This window comes from Coccomyxa subellipsoidea, assembly GCF_000258705.1.
Source record: "Coccomyxa subellipsoidea C-169, whole genome shotgun sequence".
NCBI lineage: Eukaryota > Viridiplantae > Chlorophyta > Trebouxiophyceae > Coccomyxaceae > Coccomyxa > Coccomyxa subellipsoidea.
Window position 1 is genome coordinate 142,785 of NW_005178029.1, and position 22,093 is coordinate 164,877.

At 50.6% G+C, this 22,093-nt stretch overlaps 4 protein-coding genes across 4 annotated transcripts; 3 read left to right on the top strand and 1 right to left on the bottom strand.

The window, feature by feature from the left end:
- Positions 1-1,700: 1,700 nt before the first annotated feature.
- On the bottom strand, positions 1,701-3,804 carry COCSUDRAFT_18384 (putative tRNA pseudouridine synthase; the record flags this gene model as incomplete). The annotated part of the gene is made up of 5 exons (XM_005645137.1): positions 1,701-1,829; positions 2,251-2,427; positions 2,656-2,732; positions 3,126-3,321; positions 3,676-3,804. The coding sequence occupies 5 exons, from the start codon at positions 3,802-3,804 to the stop codon at positions 1,701-1,703; spliced, it is 708 nt and encodes a 235-aa protein (XP_005645194.1).
- A 1,082-nt stretch (positions 3,805-4,886) lies between these two features.
- Positions 4,887-9,913, top strand: COCSUDRAFT_30400 (hypothetical protein; the record flags this gene model as incomplete). Its single annotated transcript, XM_005645138.1, has 10 exons — positions 4,887-5,270; positions 5,391-5,510; positions 5,838-5,946; positions 6,183-6,346; positions 6,703-6,780; positions 7,389-7,553; positions 8,001-8,065; positions 8,358-8,516; positions 9,098-9,270; positions 9,771-9,913. The coding sequence occupies exons 1-10, from the start codon at positions 5,094-5,096 to the stop codon at positions 9,911-9,913; spliced, it is 1,353 nt and encodes a 450-aa protein (XP_005645195.1). The 5' UTR covers positions 4,887-5,093.
- Positions 9,914-11,572: 1,659 nt separating this feature from the next.
- On the top strand, positions 11,573-14,872 carry COCSUDRAFT_57219 (hypothetical protein; the record flags this gene model as incomplete). Its single annotated transcript, XM_005645139.1, has 8 exons — positions 11,573-11,735; positions 12,074-12,239; positions 12,530-12,587; positions 12,810-13,049; positions 13,442-13,695; positions 13,960-14,153; positions 14,642-14,709; positions 14,855-14,872. 8 exons carry the CDS (start codon positions 11,573-11,575, stop codon positions 14,870-14,872), a joined length of 1,161 nt encoding a protein of 386 aa, XP_005645196.1.
- A 4,193-nt stretch (positions 14,873-19,065) lies between these two features.
- On the top strand, positions 19,066-22,028 carry COCSUDRAFT_57220 (hypothetical protein; the record flags this gene model as incomplete). Its single annotated transcript, XM_005645140.1, has 8 exons — positions 19,066-19,251; positions 19,390-19,501; positions 19,602-19,767; positions 20,018-20,075; positions 20,267-20,506; positions 20,891-21,153; positions 21,390-21,640; positions 21,919-22,028. The coding sequence occupies 8 exons, from the start codon at positions 19,066-19,068 to the stop codon at positions 22,026-22,028; spliced, it is 1,386 nt and encodes a 461-aa protein (XP_005645197.1).
- Positions 22,029-22,093: the final 65 nt, after the last annotated feature.

Consider the following 22,093-nt stretch of genomic DNA (forward strand, 5'->3'; position numbering starts at 1 on the left):
GTCCAGAATTGCACTGCACTGCAGTGTCCATCTTCCTTATCCAGCAGATATGGAACAGCTAAACTTTTCTCGAGCGTCCCACGAGATAAAAGATTGTATGCTGTTGATGTAAAAGGCAAGCTAAATAGCTCCGCTTCGAGAAATACGACATCTCAGACGCAGATCCTTGTTTCGGAAATTGCCTCATATGTATAACAAATATATATGTGGACGTGAAATCTCAATGCTCGAGAATGCGATCCTTCACAAGTCGCTTAAGATGTTTTCCAATATTTTATATGTGAACTCGGCAGCAAAATATTAAGTTTATGTCGGTTTAAGATGGCTGCCAGGCCGGCCAGTGTTCGGTGGCGAACCTCCTGAAGCCGTTCCGGAACACACTTTGGGGCAGATTGTAGAACAAAGTTCAGGCATCATGTGAGGTAATATTTTCCCTGTGATATGGCAAGCACGTTCTGGAGTCAAAATTGTGCCTGCAAAACCATCCTGTAGATGATGGTGTTGCGATGATCTTCGAAAGATCCACCCTCAACTTTGACAGGGGAAAAAGTGGGTAGCCCTGCACTCTTGGTCTTGTGAAGCTTTGCAATCACATCTTCAGCTGTCAATACGAATAATAGGAGATCGAAGGATCAGAGTTGGAGGCGTCCTACCATTGTGGACCCCTCCTTAGTTAACCTTCGAATAGCAACGCATGTCTGATGCCGGGGTTCCCTGGCTATTCAGATTGCTGCCTTTTCCATGAATGCATCAGAGCTCGACTTCACAGTCCTTTCAATGCTCGAGGCTTTGGCTAGGCAGCTTCACTACAGCACTACAGAACACACACAGCTCGCAACAGAGGAAGCTGGTGGTTTATAATCAGTACCCTACGTTTTCGCAGGTGGCTATGGTCGTCTTGTCGACCATGACACTTTTCTGAGCGCCGCGTTGCTCTCTGGGCAAATCCGTCACAGTGAGGGCTATAGCCTGCCTGCAGGCTAGCACCTGTACTTCAACTGGTGAGCTGCTGACTCCTTGCTCATTGCCTGCCAATGTGGCCAATTGTGAGTGTGTAATGCAAAACAGCCAGGGACAACTTGTTCAGGGATGGAGACTTTTGCAAAACATGAGGTGGTGCTTGACAAACGGGGGTTGGGATTTGTCTGGGAACCCCACCTTTGTGTATACAATCAACCTACAAATTTTGTGTATATAAACCAGCAGGACCAAGCAGATACGTATCTGCATGGTCCTGCTCTTCTCTGTATTCGTATGTGTAATATGCTGTGTGACTCTGCTATAGCGGTTGCGCAACATTGCATGCATTGTTGTGGTATATATTTCAATGTAACGGTGGTATACCTTAGACGGCAGGGCATCTGAATGTAAAGTAGTCTTCCTTTGCACCTGTGCTGGGACAATATGCAGACTAGAAATGGTGGACTAATGCACATAAGCAGTCCATGTGTGTCTGCGTACTATCGCCCTAAGTCTGGCCACCAGTGCACTGGTGCAGTTAAGGCATCAGCACGTCCAAGTAGCAGTGTGACAAGGTCTTTGACTGCATTTATCATAGTGCAATAGATTCGTTTGCCCTACTCATGGCGCTCGCTCTGCTTTGTATGTTTTGCAGTGCAGTGCAAGACAAGCTTGAGCGTAATTTCGTTGGCCAGAGCATTTTGAACACTCTCGCACAAGATACATATCAGCGCATGCTGCTAACTTTGCCGAGCGGCCTGTGCAGCAGCCACCAGATCTAGCACGCTCCATGCATCTGCCACACTGTGCTCCCCTATGCTCTCCCTTCTCAGGGCAGTCAGATGCGCTGCACTGCCCACTGCTTTGCCCTGCAGGGCACAACACAGGCTCGCAGTTTTAATGCTCTGCAGCGCATTGACTCACAGCTCCAACTCTTGACTAGTTAACCACTGAGAAGGCCACAGCGCTCACAATCTCATCATCCAGTTGAGATGCTGAGCAGTAAGCACCATGTCTCAGCTGCAACTGTACCATCTGCGCATGCATGCTGCATGCGCGGCTCACCAGAAAAAGAATGTGTGGGGAGCACCAATTGGCATCAGATAGGCTGTGCGCATGTCGCAGCTTGCAAGATTGACGGGCGTCAAGATTTTGGAGTGAGCAAAGATGAGCGGCCCTCGCCCACCCGTCTTCAAGGGTCATGCACTCACACACCAGCTAATAAGTAGGATGTGGGAAAATTACACGCAAAATAAAAAATACTGAAGGCATTTTGGGCAGTCCACTTACCAGGTCATGGGCTAGTGAGCGGATGTAGGTGCCTTTGCTGCAGGTTACTTTGAAGTGCACATCTTGTCTGTTGCTCTCGTCCCGCTGCAGCTCAAAGCTGTGTATTGTCACCGGCCGTGACTGCCTCTCTACAACTTCTCCCCTCCTGGCTGCCTTGTACAGCCTCTCCCCCTTGATCTGCATGCATGTGTTATGCTGCCTTTAGATCAAGACTGAATTCGTTTCTGAGAGACAAACTCTGGGTGAAGCGCGAGTGCAGGGATGTTGAATTTTGTGCATTTAGGGCATCTTGTCACCAATGCCACAAACGATGAGTGCATTGCTGATTCGTTCGAGGCTGGTTGCAACCTTTAATTTGTCTATGGGCGGACCCACATCCTACAACAGCTTCGGATGCAAGCATACCTTGATGGCTGAGAACATGGGTGGCTGCTGTAGGATGTCCCCAACAAAGGCCTCCTTGGCCGCCTCCAAATCCTCATCTGCGCCAAAACCCCCAATCCTGTCATCCCGATCAGATGGATCAATTACCTGTGCTGCTTCACAAGCCAACTTGCAAGTGCAACCTCCCATAGATCTGGTCCACATTTCTTCTTCCTAATTCTGCTCTTGCAGCCCAAATAAGTCATGTGGAATCGTGAAATATCAGCTGCATGAGCCTGGTCAGCTCAGGAGATGAGGTGCCAATTACATTAAATGGGATGCGAGCTCCCAATTAGAAGGAAATTGTCACTGCTGGTTAAGGCAGCAACCAAAGCACCTCCTTGCCTGTGACGTGCTCCCAGGGCTGACACTCAGAACAATCAAATTGCAGACAATCTGCAGATATTTAATTCAACTCAATGCTGAGTCAGCCACCAGGGACAAGTGCTCACCTGTGATGTCCTCCCAGGGAAGTTCCTCCTCGATCTCAGACATGGCGTCGTATGATGGCGTTGCCTGCCCCAGTCGCAGCGTGCCAGAATAGGCCTTCTCCATCGCCACAAAATCGTCTATTTGCTTCGTCCCCTGGCCCGTGCAGATGATTAGCAACCCCGTCGCCATGGGGTCAAGGGTCCCCGCATGCCCTACCTGCACATTACATTTCAGAACATCTGTCTCCGCATAACGTGGCAGCATAAGCTTTCTTTCAAGCATGCTTCGGAACATGCATAGCTGGTTTGTATCACCAAGCGCTCGCACATGTGCAGCTAGCATGTAAGCAAAACAATCGGCGAATGCACAGCTTGCTTATTTCATTAACCATGGGCACATGCATAGGTTGGTTGTCTCAAATAAAAATTGTCAAGGTCACTGCTTGCTTATATCAAACAAGCAAAGACAAGGCCCCAAGTCTTGCACATGCCGTAGCGGCACGTCACCAAATTGTTTGGGATCATGACTCATAGATGAAATGTTGGTGCCATGTTCTAACGGTGCGCTCACCTTCTTTACTTTGAGGGCGCCTCTAAGCTTGCCGCAGACATCGAAGGAGGTCCAGTCCTGGGGTTTATCCACTAGGACGGCAGCGTTTGCCCATACACCCGCAGCAAAGGAAGAGCCCTTCAACACCATTGTTGGCGGCACTGCGTTCGGCCTCCTTCTCTTTACCGGGTTCCTGCACATGGCACAGATGAAACGCGTGAGTGAAGTTTCGAACATCACAAAAAACTCCCTTGAAATGTGACATCATGCGTGCAAGAAATTTGGGCTGAAGGACGGCCTGCTGACAGGTACGGGTTTCATCACAGCATGCAGGCTCCAGAATGCCAGCATTTCAAGTCAGCAGTGAATGCAAGACATACAAGGCAACGCGAGCGCCAGTTTTAAACACTCAGATCAGACGCACTCCTTGGCAATTTCTGGATGCCAGCAGAGACTCACTGGGGTGCTGAGGTTGATGCTGGTGAGGATGCACGGTCTTCTGAGCGTGCATGCTTCAGTTCATTTTCTGCCAGGGATGCAGATGTCTCAGGGACATCCTGGCCATCTGCCATAACTGGCTCTGCTGCAGGGGATGCTGCACTGATGACTTCTGTAGATGACGCAGCATGGAGCGCCATGCGCTGTCCTGATAATGTACAGGCACAAGAATCGCGTCCAGGGGAGCGGAGTGGCGCCTGGTTTGATATACGGAGCTGCCCCCAGGATGCTCCAACGGTGCAGGATGGACTGCAGCGTGTCTGGACAATCCCTCTTACTGCAGCAGACAGGCGATCGTCTTGTCCATTTGAAGTGACACATTATATGGTCCTTTCTATGAAAACTGAGAGATGGAAAGTGCAGATCAAGTCTTCACAGGTTCGTGAGATTCTTTCATACCAGGGCTCTTCGTTGCAGGTATCAGTAAAAATCGTGTATGATTGAGCAACTCTGGCGACTTTGTGTAGAATGGCCGCAAGCTTGTGCTTGCAGTCATTAGCAAGCTTGCGATGCTCTTCAGCTTGGCTCGTTGTTGACGACAAAGCAAACGGTGGATCGTATAACAGGCGACCTGCGAAGCATTGTTGTGAAAAATAACGAAATTTTTTGTCTTTCCTTTGCATTGCACTTTTCAGTTGAGCAACGTTTCTAGGCGTCATCGTCCACGTGTCGAATGAGATATCTCAGCGGATAAGTGCATGGAAGAGAATTCACTTTCACTTGTGTATATTGCTCACATATTCAAGTCGAATAATTCAACAACTTATCTAATTGGCAAGTAACAATTTCCCTGCGCTCGAGACGGGAATTGTGCGGTCAAGTTGCTATTGCCAATCGCTGCTTGTGGAGCACACCTCTAATAACAGTCACATCTGTACTAGAACCCCCTTGTCGACTTGTAAAATACCTGAAATTTATTTTAGGAACCAAAGAGGATCGCCATGCAACAGATCCGGCTCCTTGGACAGCACCGATCCTGCCTAGGTGGTCCTGGAAAGGCGCTCTATATTCATAGGCAGGCAATCTGCGGCCCCCAAGGTCCCAGATGCTTCCAGAGAAGTGCAAAAAACCAGAAGCCCGCCTTCAGGCACGCCGTAACATGCGAAGCTGCTCAGCTGGTGAGGAATGTGTGTAATTCCAAGAAGGCTCTGTGCAAGAGATGTGCACGTGTACTTTGTTTTGGATCATAGTTAATGTTTTTCCCTTATATTTCAAGTTCACAGTGCTGCGCACTGCAGGCCACCGCCAGTACCACTGCAGAAGCAGCACCTGCTGCGCCAACTGTGCAGAATGACGGCCTCATCTTTGGCTTGGGATCCGAGGATGCATGGGACGAGGCTGTTGTAGGAAGCCCAGTGGTGGGTCCCTACTGCACCTCAATGCGCAGAGCAAAATCCTGAATCTGCCTTGGCACGATGACAGAAGACGATGTTCCCATCAAACTGTCCGTTTCTGCAGCCATTCTCTGTCATAATGTGGACATAGACATCCTTGTTGCATTGCATGTGCTGCCTTTCTGGCCATGGGAAGTGATGCCTGGCTTTGATGGGTGTCATTTTCTGATTCTGTGCGGTACCGCCTCAATGCATGATTCCATGACCCCCCAAGTGCTCACATGGTGCACTTGGGATCATGCTAGCCGAGACACAAATAAAAAATGGAATTTGAATTTGAATTACTGTCAGGTGCGCTGCTTCCTGGGCGAGGATGGCAATCGGTGGCTGATGTGGTACAGCGGGAGGCTTGCGGGTGACCCCGGCCTGGACGCCGTGGCAGCTGCTGCCGGCTCCGTAGGTGCGCCCGGTTGACGACCCTACCTGCGACACGAAATTTGTCATCAGCTAGTTATCACAGCAATGAAGCAGGCACCAATATTGGGAGTTGTGACACGCAGAAGGTGCCTGTGTGCATCAGAGATCATCAGAACTGATGAAACGAAAGTCTCAGCATGCAAGTAGCTGGGCATCTTGGTGATTAGAAAACGAACGTGCTAGAGATTTTGTGACCTCTTTGCATCCTGTGTGGTGCAGGTGTGGCGTCTTCGAGGGACGGCATAGAGTGGACGAGGGGCCACGGCGAGATAGAGGGTGCAAGGGGCGCGGCAAAAGAAGGGGATGTGGGCAGGGTTTTGGCACCCAATGCGGAGGACTGGTGGTGGCTTGACACTCGCCACATGACAGTCTCAGACGTGCAGGTGAGGAGAAATCGTGCATGAATCTTTTGTACACCTGTACATCTAGCCTAATTTTGTAATGGGAGGGGGAGCCTCTGCTGTTCTTGCTTGAAGCAAATACTAGAGATGTGCTGCTGCGACGTGCGGCTGTGTCCTTCCTTGAAAGCTTTGGCCAGCATGTTAATTTATGTCACCGTGAGCAGGATTTGCCAAAGGCTGCAGCTTGGCAAGAGGGAATGGCACATTTCGACTGTTATTCTGTGCCCGTACTTGTCCAGCAAGCATGCAGGCACCAACACCCTCATTCAGGGATACCAAAGCATGTTGCTATGTTGATGTCAGCATCAGCGGCTCAGTGACATCAGCGGTGCGCGCAGGTGTTCTCCAGTGATGGCACGGCTGGCGGGGGCGTCTACTGGATGTTCTACTCGGGATCAAATTTTGAGCCTGCCGCTGTGCCCGCCGGGCTGCCCGGGCTCGAGCAGGGCAGCGAACAGGAGGGCATGCGGTGAGTCACCTGGGACAAAATTCTTGCCCACTTGCATGCAAAGGACCTGTCTCCACAGCAGGGATCTGTGCGCCGTCGGGAAATTATGCTTGTGTTCAAATGAGGGGTCGTTTGCATCCCGTATACGGGCAGTTCGCAGCGCAATGAGTTGCTGCCCGCCAAGTGGAAGTCTCCGTGGATTGTGTGCTTATGCATGTCTCTGCAGAGACAAAGGCCTATCAAGGCTCCTGCCTCTGATTTACCTGCGCTTAGAGCAGCTAGACTACGTTTGTCTTCTCTGCTTTTCAGCATTCACAATAGAGGCAGGAGACAGACACTGTATATATTTGGCGGGCTACAAGACGGGTCAGATGAAGATTTAAATCAAGCAATTTCTTACGCCTAAACCCCTCCTCAGCCTCTTCCTGGTGGGGGCCTAAGAGGGAGTTGCATTGCATTGCAAGGCAATGCGTGCGGTGCTGGGGCCTTCTGGGCATGTGCTGGGTGCGGGCGGGGGTCCCGATGAGGGAAAACGGCTTTGAAATCATTTTCAAAAAGAAGGGACTGGAAGTTGAGTTCTGTGCTCGGTTCGCCCTGCCCGTGCACAGGGGTCGCGCGGGGCTGGCGCTGTCGCAGGACGGCAAGAATTGGGCTCGCATGGAAGCGGCACACCACACAGCAGCAGTGTTGGACGCTGGCGCAGAGGGCGAATGGGACGCTGCATTCATCGGCTCACCCCAGGTAGGAAGTTTTTATTACTGTATTATGAGAATGATGCCCTTGCAAAGCCCTACGCATTCCCCTTCCGGCCCGACACCCCAAGAAGAGAATGTAGGGAGCAGGAACAGAGCAGCGCTGCTGTACACGTGACAATTGTCCTCGGTGAAACGGGGTTTTGTGAGCTGACTCAGCTATTTGACAAGCGGCAGGTTGTTCAAGCAACCCAAGCCCCAAGCCGTAAGCTAAGCATCGCTGGACAATAGGGGATTAATTCCTGTAGATCTTAGCCTTTTAAGGCTCTCCTCCCCCCTAGCACTGGCCTAACAGCATTCATTAAACTGAAACGCCCTCCTGCTTGGCCTGGGTTGAGACTTGTCACTGCTTGTGCCTCAGCGCAGCAGGAGGGAGTGCCGGAAGCAAACTGTTGCCAGTGAGGGATTGCTGACATGTGCCGGCACATGCGCGCAGGTGGTGGCAGTGGGTCCGCGTGACATGCGCATGTTCTACCACTCCTTCGACGCATCCGCTCAGAAGTGGACCGTCGGATGGGCATCCTCCCAGGCAGGACCCTTGCCCACAATTCACATCAATTAAGGTCGTGAAGCAGACCTGTCCTCCAAGTTTGGCGCCTGCACTACTTCTGTAGAGGCACTGTACTAGCAGAGGAATGTTGATCCTTCTTGTATGCGGGCGCTGCGGTTTGATATAGGCACAAAATACTGCGAGGGCTGAAGGCAGCGCATGTTGCAGGCCAGTCAATTGCGGGGCCTTTGTAGAAGAATCTTCAGGATGCACTTTACAATTGAATATGAGTCAGATGATGAGATTTGTAATATATGTTGCTAACATGATGTTCCAACTGGTTCAGGACGGCTTCAGCTGGAAGAGGCAGGGGCCGCTGTTCTCCGGGGGCGATGACTCAGCGGCCTTTGACGGCGCCGGCGCCGCGGCGTGCCACGTCGTGCGCGACTTTGCCACCAAGCAGTGAGTCATCGCTGTTACTTGTCGTCATGTCATATCCATCAGGTGGTGAGTCATCATCAGGATAAATTTTTTGATCTTTTGGGGCTGGCATGCGGGACTGCCTGTGCACATCATGCATGGAGAACTTCACGCTCTGCAGAAGGTCCTGCTAAGGAGCCTCCGAAAATCACCAACTTCGCAGCTGCACTGAGTCTTTGTCGCTCTGTTCTTTGTGGGTGCACTTGCTGGCCCCTGCCGGGGTTTATGGAACTGCCACAACCATGTCTGTCCCCGCGCTTTTGTATTTATTCAGGCGGCAGGAAGTTTTTTTGCAACAGAGCTTGCCACAGACTGCTGGTTTAGTATCGTGCAGCACATCAGCTGCTCTGACTCGGCCTTGCAATGGCCTCTGTTGTGTCATCAAGCAATTCGCACATTGAGGTTTGTGCAAATCAGTGGCTACGAATCAGCCCAACGATGTGCAGCGAGGCGGGATCCAAAATTTTGCAGACTACTGGCTTCACTTGGCTTCACTAAGCACAGCAATCTACACTGATTTGTAGTCCTGAGCTTTCCCTGATGTTTTGAGATTTTTTGAGCAGGTGGATCATGTTCTATGAGGGAGTTGCACGGGACAACGCGCGCTCAATTGGCGTGGCTGTCTCGGAAAACGGGCTGTCCTGGCGGCGGCTGTCGCGGCCGGTTTTGAAAGCGGGTCCCCCCGGCGCGTGGGACTGCGGTGGCGTGGGATCCCCATGCGCTGTTCCCATGGCAGGTGCGCGGTAGCTGTTAGTCACTCTCTGGCGTATTTTCGGTCTCTGCATCTTGCTTTCAGTAATTTCATTGCAGCTCAGCTCAGTGCACTCTGTTCAGCTCAGTTCAGCCAAGTGCTACTTCAGCTCAGATCAATTCTAGTCAGTTCAAAATTCTTCAGTGCTATTCCAAGGGCCACAGAATGCCCAAAGGTGGAACTTGATGGTGTGCTGCCCTGATTACGAGCAAACTTTTGCTTTATACCGGATTGCCAGGAAACCAGGGACGAGTCTCTCGGCCATCTGCAACCCCTGATCAGTAGTTGTCTGTCCACGTTCTTCCAGCACGCTCTACCTTTTTATCAGTAACTCAGCGCTTGTGCTTGAATACTGTGAATATCAGCTGCCTTGTGTTCCAGGCTTGCACTGTTCATCATCAACCGCCCAACGTCACACAAATTCTGCTGCCCTTCTCAGCACCACCACCGCCAAGCGAGTGCTGACGGTGTTCTGTGTGCTGCAGATGGTCGGTGGAGGTTGTACTACCACGGTCTGAGGCAGAAGGGTGGCAGCGCGTCCGGTGTTGGCCTGGCCCTGACTGACAAAGAGAGCAGCGAAGAGTTCGAGGGCGTCCGTGTGGCTTTCAACAAGCGCCCTCAGTCGTGAAATGAATCACATGATCAGTTGATCATGAGGCTTGTGTGGAGTTACTTCTGATACTTTGTTCCTGTGTTTGCGGTTCGGAACTTGCCGTGGGGCCCGTGCTGTTAACAATGTAAGGGGCGCATATATGCCCCTGATGCAGCAGGTCATTAAGATGGCCGAGAAGTGCAAAGGCCTGGCTCTGATCAGTCTGAATCATTCAGATGATCTGTTCAGCGCCATGTGCTAGCCATGAAACGGTCTGAAGTGTCGAATGCATGCAGACTGACTTTGATGTCGACATCAACATCAGTCTAGTGGCCGGCGTGTGAAATCACGAAATATCTCTTCAGCCCCCACGCGCCAATAATGAGTCATCGTGACTCAATCATGCTATGCGTTGCGAACGACGTGACCTCCGTGGCTCCACACTGGATTTGCCACACGTTCTTCTAATTCGATAAAACAGGATGCCGAACCGATCTGCTGAGCAGTCCTGCATACCATGCCGATTGCTGAGTGCCCCACTTTTGCTTTGTCAAGTTCTACCTCAGTTTGTAGGTGTTATCCTCCCAGCAGAAGCTGCCTTTTAGGGAAATCTTTTCTTGAAAATCTCGATGTCACCACATCATTATTTTGAAAAGATTCAAGACAGGAGGTTTATCAAGGAAGCGAGTGTGTCAGTGAGCCCAGGAAACCATTCTTTAAATTCTCAATGAATTCTGAGGCTGTTTTGGACCGAGTCAAATCGGCTGCTGATGGCCTGAAGGCGACGTTCGCGTGTGGTGGCAGCGTACAGAGCTCTCAGCCCGTTCGTGTTTTCTTCTGGGAAGACAGTGCGACTATTGAATCGCAGGCCTGGGTAACAATACAGGAAGACAGTCGATCATCCCTGCGAAAGGGAAAAGTTCCAGTCCTCTTGAACGCAAATATTGTGTGAGTTTTGCAGCACAAAGCTTTGGAGCTGCCTCTGGAAGGAGCAGACACCACAGCACTGAACGATCTCATATCGGCCTGCTCCGTTGCAACCTGTGGCAAAACAGATCCTGATAATTCCTCATTCCTGAAGCTTGGGCCATACCGCACCATGTTGCAGTGCTTTATGTGTGAAAAACAAATTCTTATATTATCTACTCAGCAAGGATGTATAAACTTTGTGGCTGTGTCCTGAATACCGAACACAATTATGGATCTCTTTACCAAAGGGAGGAGAACAGTGTAGGCGAAGAGAGGAGAATGGAGTTGATGTAGGTTTCTACTCTCTTGTCTTTACAGGCCAAGATTGGCTTTTCCCCTTGAAGATCCGTCCAGAGGCGTTCCTTCTCTCCTGCTGTGCTACGATCGAAAGGGATCTCCTCCACACTCCTTGCTCGAAAAAAAATCAGATTCATTGACATCCATTGTCGTCGCAGAAGGTTGCTCTCAGGGTATCTCGGAAGAATGTCGTCGGACGATGCAGTTGAACCTCTCGCAACCTTGGCCTGTAAAGGAAATTCTGAAACGCATCAAATCAGCTGCTGACGGCCTCAGCGCCACCTTTGCCTGCGGGGGAAGCGTGAAGTGCTCCCAGCCAATCCGTGTAATCTTCTGGGAGGACAGTGCGAACGTAGAATCACAGGTTGATTATGTTTCCTTGGATTTGTTACCCCGTGACCAAGTTGCGAAACGAGAAAATGTATGGAAATGCCATCTTCGAAGAATTTCCCTTACCTACGCCATGCTAATGGTGCCCAGCACAAGCTTCTGGAGCTGCCTAGAAGCGGAGCTGATAGCTTGGCACTGGAAGGCCTCGTGGCAGCCTGTTCCCCTGCAACATTTGGCAAGGCCTACCAGAACAATCCCACAGGTGAGCACATTGATTGGACGCCCTGATGTCCAATTCTGGGAGTTTGAAGCACCCCTGCTGCGACTTGCTGCTTGACCCACCGCTGCATGATACAGTAGAGGCTACTTCGGAAAGGTTGCTTAAGGTATCAAAATTTGTAATCATGTCTCCCGGCTGGTGGGGGGGCGGAATAAGTACTGAGCACCGTGCCCACGGTTGATTGGGTCTTGCTTGAATCTGGCGAGTTCATCAAGGGGTAGGATTGTGCAGCCATTAAGTGCAGCTTGTCTGCAGGACGTACCTTGCCTTTTCGCAGGAAAAGTGTGTATATAAAATCAAAATATCTCATGTGTGCACAGAAGGGGCAGATGTCCTGGATCCCAGCTACAGGAAGGCACTCAATGTGGATGCAGCCAAATTTGGTGTGACCATCAATCTGGCAGAACTGGGAATCTTGGCCGAAGTCAAGACTCTGATGGCCCCTGATTCTGCGGACATCAGAGCAGAGCTCTACAAGCTCAACATGTGAGTGCGCCATGCTTTTTCCCCTTACAAGATTGGAGGGTTCTTCTGATTCTTCTGCTTATAATCTTTCTACTTTGCGGGCGCTTCGCTTGCACTTCATACACCTGGAGATTTTCGACCACCCTGCCAATTTGGATCCATTCAGTGCACGAGCATCGAGATTGGGTGACTTGGCTGCAATCGAGGACTTTTATGTCGCGCTTGCCAGTCACTTTACAAGTATATTTAGTGCTTGAGCTTGTGCTTTAAACGTGACATAAGACGGCTTTGAGGAAGAGCATTGTGTGCAGCCACCAGGCCGGGGACTTCTTCAAGGCGCATGTGGACACACCACGCAGCAGCAACATGGTGTCACTTTAAATACACACACTAATAAATTCCTCCGTGTTTGCACGAGATTACACGTAGACATCTCACCTTTCGGCTGCTCATAAGCATGATCATTCATTGGACCTGCTGTCAAGCTGATGACAGATAATGACTGATTGTTCTGCGCAGCTGCTCATACGCATGATCAATCACTACCTGCTTTCAAGGCGATGACTAATGAGGACTGATTGTTCTGCGCAGCTGGGCTCGTTGGTCATTGCTCTGCCGAGTGTGCATGAGGGTGGGCAGTTGACTGTGGAGCACGCAGGCCAGCAGCAGACCTTTGACTGGTCTTTGACAGAGCTCCCAAATGCGCCGTTGCTGCAGTGGGGAGCCTTCTACTCAGACTGCAAACATGAAGTTCACCCTGTGACCAGTGGCGCGCGCATCACAGTCACCTACAATCTCATGGCCGTCAAGCCTACTCTGCCTGTCTTGAAGGTGTGACACTGGGACTTTAGTTTGGCAATTTGCAACACAGTGTTGGGAATCTTGCAGCTCGTGGCAACGCCTGCGAAACGTGTCACATTTATTATTATTACTATTACACGCTTTTCCTGCCAAGAGGCAAGGTGTGTCCTGCAGACACGCTGCAGTTCAAGGCTGCCATAATCCTACCCCTTGATGGACTTGCCAGATCCAAGCAAGACCCTATCAACAGTGAGCACGGTGCTCACTATTTGTACCGCCCCCTGTCAGCCGAGGCCGATTGTCAGATTTTGGGTAGGTGAACTTGGCAGATGGACAGACAGCTTGGGAAGGTGGTTATGCCATGTCCTGTTATCAAGAGCCAGGATATTTGCCTGAAGGGGGCAGTGTGTTCACAACTACAGGGCGTCAGTCCAGCCAGCCTGGCTCTGCGTCAGGTCATTGAGGAAGCCCTAGAGACCCCTGGATTCCTGGAGCAAGGGGGCACGCTAGCGTTTGGCTGCCAGCACGCCTATCCCCACAACAGCGATGCCTTTCTGAAGACAGATTTCAAACCCCAGCTGAAAGGCGCAGATGCATGCCTTTTCGCTTTTGCGGAAGACTTGGGGCTATCCGTGGATGTCAAGGCAATCTACAAGGACTCTGAAGACAATTACAGGTAGCAATATTTCTCAGCACAGCCAAACCTACTACTTTCATCTAGCAAAAATGATAGTGTGTCTAGCCCGCAACCATGGAAACATGTCAAGCTTGCTTCCACAGCAAAAGCACCGCATTGTGTGCATCTCTCGCGGTTTGATGTTTAGACACTTGATGAAATTCTTCCCACCGCTGCCTCTCAAGAGCTGGCCCCTGGGGTGCAGAACCAAGCTTAGTCACGATGAGTCATCTATTGAGCCTGGCGCTTGGGTGGCAACTGCAGGATTGCAGCCGACTACATTGGCTCAAGTTTTGGGGTTGAGTATGAAGGCATGGTGGACAACGAGTATGAGTATGACTATGAGGAGGATGGCTGTTATGGCGTCGTTCTTGACAATGGCGCTCAGAAGCGGGAGGACCTGATCTGGTGCCACGAGATCGGGCACGGAGAAATCAAGGAAGTGTATCTGCACTATGGTGCGCTCACCCTGACCTGCCTGACATTCATATTGACTCATAAATTGTTGTTACATGGCGGGCACTTGCGAGGCAGCCCTTTCTTCTACCTTCTGGCGCTTGCTAGCACTCTGCCTCGATGTTTGCATACCTCTTTCACTAAGTTGATGAAAAACGGCTCAGATGTGTGGTTGGAGTGATAGAAGGTCCATGTGCGGACCATCTCTACTTCTGGAAAAGTGGTGGCTACAGATTTAGATGGGGTGAGGGTGAGAGAGAGAGAGAGACAATTGGTGGTAGTCAGAGTGGTTAGTGGTTGTATAGCTAAACCCCCGATCAAAGAAGCTGCAAGCAATTGCATTGCATGCAAGGCAGTGCAAGCACGAAGAAGGGGTAAGGGCTGTTTGTGATAGAGCTGCAAATTGTGACTTGTTTTGAGCGGTGCGAGACCCTTCTGCATTCAGTGGTTTCTCTGCAATCTCTGCTGTTAACCGTGTGTGTGCATGCAGGCAATGACTATTCCAACAGCTGCATGTACAGCTATGCAGTAATTCTGATTGAGGTTCCCACAGCTGCCGTGCGCATGTGCGGCCCAGCGAGCAAGCGAGCACGGCAGTTGACTGAGAAAAAAGTTTCAGACTTGCATTCTGCGGTAGCGCCGGGTTGTAGTGAAACAATCTGGGCCAGAATCTGTGTGTTGCGCAATGCTTGCATGCTGGCAGATACTGCTGCAACGGTGATTGTTTTTGAGCAAGGCGATGTGGCTTTCCTTGGTGCTGACACAAGCAGATGTAAATGTCTTGCTGGCGTTGGCATTAGCTGGCACTTTTAAGACAAAACTGCACATACAGCTATGCACTCATCCTAATTGAGGTGCCACCTGCCGCTGAGCGCGTGGCCAGGCCATCAAAGGAGGAAAAGAAATGGCAGGATCCGGGGCGACACTTTCAACAAAGCGCGGCAGATTTGAAACGTGATAGCTTGTAGCTCGAATAGTCTGAGGGCACAACAGCATAATCCACATCTGTAGGGATGACTTTTCAAGGCGAGCATTGGAACACGCGGAACGTGAAAGGGCGAAATAACATATCTCTGTACTGCATAAAAACAAATTATGCATGTGTAGCCCTGAGGGCGGAGTAAGCGTCTAGTAGTAGTAATATTAAGAATAATAAGTCATGTCTGGGACTTTATGTCAGCCATCTGCTTGCAATGAATGCTTGTGATAGCATCAGCGAAAGTGAATGCTGGATGTTCATCAGTATATCGGAATTAGTATGGCATAAGTAACATTACGGCATTCTGTCACGTGCTGATTCACGCTCATTCATGACGATCGAATCAGAGACAAAGTCTTAATGTTGACATCAATAGCTTAAATTGCGAGAAAGAAAAAATTGTGGAAGGGGGGAAGAGGAAAAGCATCCGAGGTCAGATAATGGATTTGAGGAGCCCAGTCGAGCAGCTGGCCGCACTGGCTTCTAAAGCGGTGATAAACCGGACAAAACTGGCTGCTGATGGTCGCAATGCAACCTTCGTGTGTGGCGGAAGCGTCACAAGCTCTCAGCCCATTCTTATACACTCGAGAGGGCATACTGCTGGCACCGGCATTCCCTTGAAGGTACTACGCCCATTCTTGAACAGCCTCTGAAGACTTTCTTCTTAGAGGTTCTGTTTCAGGGCGTACCCCTCTCCATGTGCATCAGGCTCTTAAGTGCACAACCCCAATTAACAATTTCGCCGAGTGCAGACGTTCATAGAGATGCCCACAGACGGAGCTGATAAGTGCAGACTCGAAGGTTTCATGGCAGCTTGCTCACCTGCAGCGTTCGACAAAACCAATCCGGGCATCCCTGCAGGTGAGCTAATTCGTGTTCGATCTCCCTCTTACAGACTTCGTGGATCCTTCATGTGCTTTCCTCGCCTTGCTCTCTCCTGAAGTTAAATTACACCTGCTACACGATAATCTGAATTTGGTCAATCCTGCTGCACAAGGAGGGCATCTTCAGGTCCTAATCAGAGCAGTCGAAATAGCTGCAAGTCGTTTCGGGGTGGACATAAATCTGGCAGAGCTGGGGACCCTGGCAGATGTCAGGACCCTGATGGCACCGGATGCATATGATATCAGGGCTGAGCTGCACAAGCTAACCATGTGAGCGCCATGTCCTCTACTGCACTCATCATTGCTTCGCTGTGTCCTCTCTGGCTAGTGTCTTTCCCAGAATAACAAACTAAAAACGCAGTTGCCCACATCCAAATCGATGCAGACTTCAAGGAGGCGGTCATCACAAGGCGGATGTTGGCAGCCCACTTGCCAGTCACGGTGACATGGTAATGCTTCTCTTCATTCTATGTTGACGTCGTCATTATTGCAAGGCTGGGATCCTTATGAGGAAAGTGCGCTTCTGAGATATCCCGGCTGCCTACGATAGAGTCGGCAATGCACTACGCAAGTTCTATCCTTTCTGAAATGTTGAGGTTGCATGTGTGCAGCTGGGGATTTTGGTCGTTGCTCTGCCGAGCCTCTACGAGGGTGGGCAGCTGACTGTGGAGCGCTCAGGAATAAAACAGACTTTTAACTGGTCAACAAACTACCTGCCGCTTGATACCAGGCTGCAGTGGGGGGCCTTTTATTCAGACTGCAAGCACGAAGTGCATCAAGTCACAAGCGGCTTTCAATTTACGGTCACCTACATCCTTAAGCCTAGCAGGGGTCCTGGTGCTATCCCAAACCCAATCTACGAATACGGACCGCCGGGATTCGGTCCGATCTTGCCGGTGCGTGCTTGCTGTGGTCCATTATTACGTTGTCCTGCTCAGTCATCTTGAACACTGGCGTGAGCATGCATCCCATGTGCATTTCCTATCAAAGGGGCTCTTTTCCCTTTGCGGAGATTGGTGGCTGCATCACACCTTCATGACGTTGCGGTGAAGGCCTTGGCGCCAAAGCAATACGTCTTTCCAGCCGGATATAATCGCTCTCTCCAAACGTTTTATCATTGTCCCACGCATGACAATTGTGAGCTGTATTGTAAATGATTGATGGATACAGGGCACCGACCGCAGAAGCCTACCTCTTCGACAGATTCTTGAGGAAGCACTTGAGGCTCCAGGCTTTCTGGAGAACGGGGGGACCCTTGCCTTTGGATGTCAGGAGAAATATCCCCACAGCAGCAATGCTTTCCTGGCAAAGTGGTTTTGCACTCAGCTGAAAGGCGCCGTCGCCTTTATGCCATCGCAAAAGAACTTGGGCTCAAAGTTGAGCTCAAGGAGGTCTACAAGGATGAGTTCAACACGTATGACAGGTGTGCCAGATTCAAATTTGTTTCTGAACTTGTCTCACTAAGATAGTGTAGCCTCTCCTATCTTGAGCTTGTAAAGCTGTCGTATTGGGAGTTATCAAAGCATCTCTACCAGTGATCTTAGGAGCTCTATAATCTTCAGTGCACACATTTCATGGCATGGCGACAAGACATTGGACGTCACCCGTGTTCAGGATTATACTTGCTGGCAAATGCAGGGGTGGTGTTTATACATCGGTGCAAGATTTTGCCTCGAGTGGAACAAGGATGCCGGCGAGTCCTATGCATCCTACTGGGACCGTAAAGAATACGGACACTATGGTATTCTGCTTGACTACGGGGCTGAGAGGCGGCAAGACCTGATATGGTGCCACGGCATAGGCCACCGTGAAGTCAAGGAAGTTTACAGTGCGTGCTATCATCTGATTGCATCATTCCCTTGATATGAATGCATTCTTGTCATGCTTGATGGAACTGGAGCATGTCATACAAGCTGGTCTGACAGGACTCCATTAGTCATCAACACTGTCTTCATGAGAGGTGTGCTTAGCATGCAATGGAAGATGGCCAGACATGTCATCAACTTTGGGCTGTCCTTGCAGGCGATGAACATCGGATCAAATACCCCATGTACAGCCATGCGGTAGTTCTTATCGAGGTTCCCAGCGCAGCCGAGCGCATCTGCGGTCCCGTACAGACGCAAAGAGCCCCAGTCAGCTGACTCACAGTGTTTGGCATACCGGGCGACTGGCGTGGGGTACCTCCAGCTTACAATCGCCAACATTGGCAAGTGCCATCTGCACATGATTGATCTTGAGAGGGCGGGGGCGACAGAGTTTGTGAGCGCATCTGCTCGTTTAAATTTAGGGATTGAGGACGCGTGGATAGGATTTGATTGTCCGTTATCCGCCACTGCTCAGCCGCTGCTCAAGGCTTGCCGGTGTTTCTTCAGTTTGAGCCAAGCTTGATATGCACGGGGGACAGCTGAGAACTCTTTGATGGGACACCCAATATTGGATGCCCCATTGCATGGTACATTGATGTACCCTGCAACAGTTGCAACTTGCTCTTTGTCAGCAACCACTGGTTCGAGAAACCTTAACTGTGGCAGGAAAAAAAGTGTCATATACAATGTTAGTGTTGGACACTTGCAGCTGCGCACCTTGGCAGCTCTAAGAAAGTGTCAGGATGTGCAGTGGGTGTGCACTATCTGAGGGCAATTTCTGAGAGCAGAGAATTCCATATATTCTCAAGGAGGCTCTCCATCACTTTCTCTTTGACTTCTCTTATTCCATTACCCAGAACGTATGGCTAGTCTTGCCCGATGGCGTTCCTTCAACCAAGGGTAACAACCCGGGAGATTTTAAAATCTAGGGGAGTTTTCTTTGGATTCTCCCCCCCCCCCCCCCGCTTCAACTGCTGTGCTGGGCTCGAATGGCCCTTCTTCACTTTCTCGATTCGTTGTGAGACGAGCAGCAGAGTTAAATGCATTGGTCAGAAATCCGGAGGCTCTGGCCATCAAAACTTCAAGACAGCCGTTGACGAAGGTCATAGTTGAGAGGTTTTGAAAAACCACCAGGATTGACAACTATTCAGGAGAAACTTGTACCGTGCAAAGACGCACTGTGAGAATGTATCAGAACATAGAAAAGACGGGAGTCGATTCTCTCGTCACACTGGCGCCCAAGGCGATCATCGAACGAATCAAGCTGGCAGCCAGTGGCGTCAAAGCCACCTTTGCCTGTGGCGGCTCCGTCAAGTGCCCAAAGCCCGTTCGTATCTTGTTCTCTGACGATGGTGCAAGCATCGAAACGCAGGTAACTTCTGAGTGCCGCTTTGCTGACCGGCGTCCTCCCTCATATGACCGGCATACCAAAAAAATGGCAGGGACCTTTACGAGAAACAGAGGGATATTGGGGGGTTTGCTTGAACCAAGCGATTGTGGATACGTGCAGCCGAAAGTGTTGGAGCTACCCAAGAACGGAGACAATGCCTCTGCGTTGGAGAATCTCGTGGCAGCCTGCTCAGCTGCGACCTTTGGCAAAATGAATCCCGACAACCCCAAAGGTAGACTCCACAGCTCTTCTCCCATTCTTCCGTCCAAGTGTGGCTTTCCAAAGTTCTGCAATTTATTACACAAGACAAATCTCGATTGCTTCCGATGCAGAGGGGGCGGATGTGTTGGATCTCAGCTACAGGAAGGCGCTCAAGCTGGACGCAGATTGCTTCGATGTGAACATCAATCTGGCAGAGTTGGGAATCTTGGCAAAAGTCAAGAGGCTCATGGCGCCTGATGCGGCTGACCTCAGAGCAGAGCTCTACAAGCTCAACATGTGAGTGCGCCAATCCTTTCCCCTTAGACATTATAAATGTCTGCTGATCACTTTTTTTTTGGTTTGCGGGCGCCTCGCATGCACCTTACTGGATGGGAGGAATTTTCATCACCACGTGAGCATCCTGCATTGCAATATACCGCTTAAACTGAAAAGCAGAGGTGCCCGCAACTACAGCTTGAAAGGGAAGGTGATGTTGGAGAATTGGGTACAGAGTGCCCCAGATGTATGATCCTGTGTACGTGTGCAGTCACTGGACAGGCGACTTCTTCAAGGCTCATGTTGACACCCCTCGCAGCGCAGACATGGTGAGCCCCACTGTTCCGCCATTCTTGATGTTCCTTTCCATTGCCATTACATGCGAAGAACGTGTGGTGAGACTCCTGAAGATCTCCCATCCAAACATGCTGCCGTCTCTGTGAATGCCGTACGCCAGACCTGGAGAGAACTAATCAATTCCACTTTCCAAAGCTTAATTCTTCTTTTTTGCTGGGCGCAGCTGGGATCTCTGGTCATTGCACTGCCTTGCCTCCACGAGGGAGGACGGCTGACAGTAGAGCACGGTATCGAGTGCCAGACCTTTGACTGGTCTTTGACAGAGCTCCCAAATGCGCCGTTGCTGCAGTGGGGAGCCTTCTACTCAGACTGCATACACGAAGTTCATCCTATGACCAGTGGCGCGCGCATCACGATCACCTACAATCTCATGGCTGTCAAAGCAGAGGATCCTCCACTGAGGGTGAGTCAGTCTCGGCACAAAGTACAGCGACCCTTACTGATCATCTCTGTAGCGGGCTGCTGCATTCTCGAGCTTTGTGATGTACCATGTATGAGCTGCTTGCGACTTTGTTGCTGCACTCTTTCGGCGGACGCCACTTGCCTCTTTTGACACGACACCCTCTGATGCCAACGATGAGTAATTAACACACATGCAGTTACAGTATGACCAAGAAGTAGAAACCCGCTCTGGTCTGTGCCTCCTAATGACAGTCAGAACATCTGCTAGTACCTAAATTACCGCAACTTTCATGGCCTAGTCTCACAATCTGTGCTTGAAGCACGTGTAGAGATGTCAGCAAGCTACTGGTGTGTATCATCTCACAGTTCTTGTGCACAATTGCAGGGCGTGAATCCTTCCAGTCTGGCCCTGCGCCAGATCCTAGATGAAGCCCTGCAGACCGATGGGTTCCTGGAAAAGGGAGGCACTCTGGCGTTCGGCTGCCAGCACGAATACCACCACAACAGCGATGCCTTCCTGGATTCACATTTCAGATTTCAGGCAGATTTAAAGCTGCTGCTGAAGGGGGCTGATGCGTGCGTGGTGGCTGTTGCAAGAGACCTGGGCCTGAAAGTGGACATCAACCCATTGTTCAAAAATGAGAACAAGTGAGAGACGTGGAGGTGCTCTATTGGGGTTCCTGACTGAGTTAATGGTGTGAAGCAAGCCTAGCGAGAGGGACATGCAATGCCTGTGGCTGATAGCCCATGGCTGTATCATGTTCGCATGCACTGTGCTTGCCTTGATAAGTCGCATCAGAATTATTTATGAAGCTCTGTAGTGGTCACGGGAAGAAGTTGAGTGCAGCAAAACCGCCTTGAGAATTAAATTTTCCTGGGTGCAGCTACGAGCGTGAGTATGATTCTGAGGGGAATCCGCTGGCACCCGAAGAACTGGAGAGGCGCCGCGCAACAGAGTATGTCGGCAAAGAGTTTGGGCTCGGCATCCATGACTTCGTAGATCAGGACGCAGCCTCTGTGGCAAGGTTGGGAAACTACAGCGCGGCCAAAAACAGGGGAGTTGAGAAGCGATGGGACCTGATTTGGTGCCACGGCCTTGAGCACCATGAGGTGGCAGAAGTCTACCTGGCATATGGTGAGTCATTTGCTGACTCATGCTTGTCCCCTTCTGTCCTGCGAATCATTCCTATTATTACACGCTTTTCATGCCAGAGACAAGGTGCGTCTTTGGTCCTGTGCTCAGTGGATGAGGCAAGCATAGCACAGATTGCAACGGAAATGCTGCGCTCTCCCTGGGAAGCATGCATCTCTTTTGGCCTCCACCCAAACAGGTTTTGATAAAATTCGCCAATGAAAATGCTTGGTGTTATGCTGTATGCTGACTGAGCGCTGATGTGGCATGTACGTGGGCAGGCAACGAGTATTCCAACGAGGTCATGTACAGCTATGCTGTGATTCTCATAGAAGTCCCTCCCATGGCACAACGCAAGCTGGGTCCGGCAAGCAACTCTGCTGAGCAGTAAAGGTTTGGCGGCAGGATAAGGGACTCTAAAGTTATCTTTTGGCATGCATGCTCATCCGTGAAATT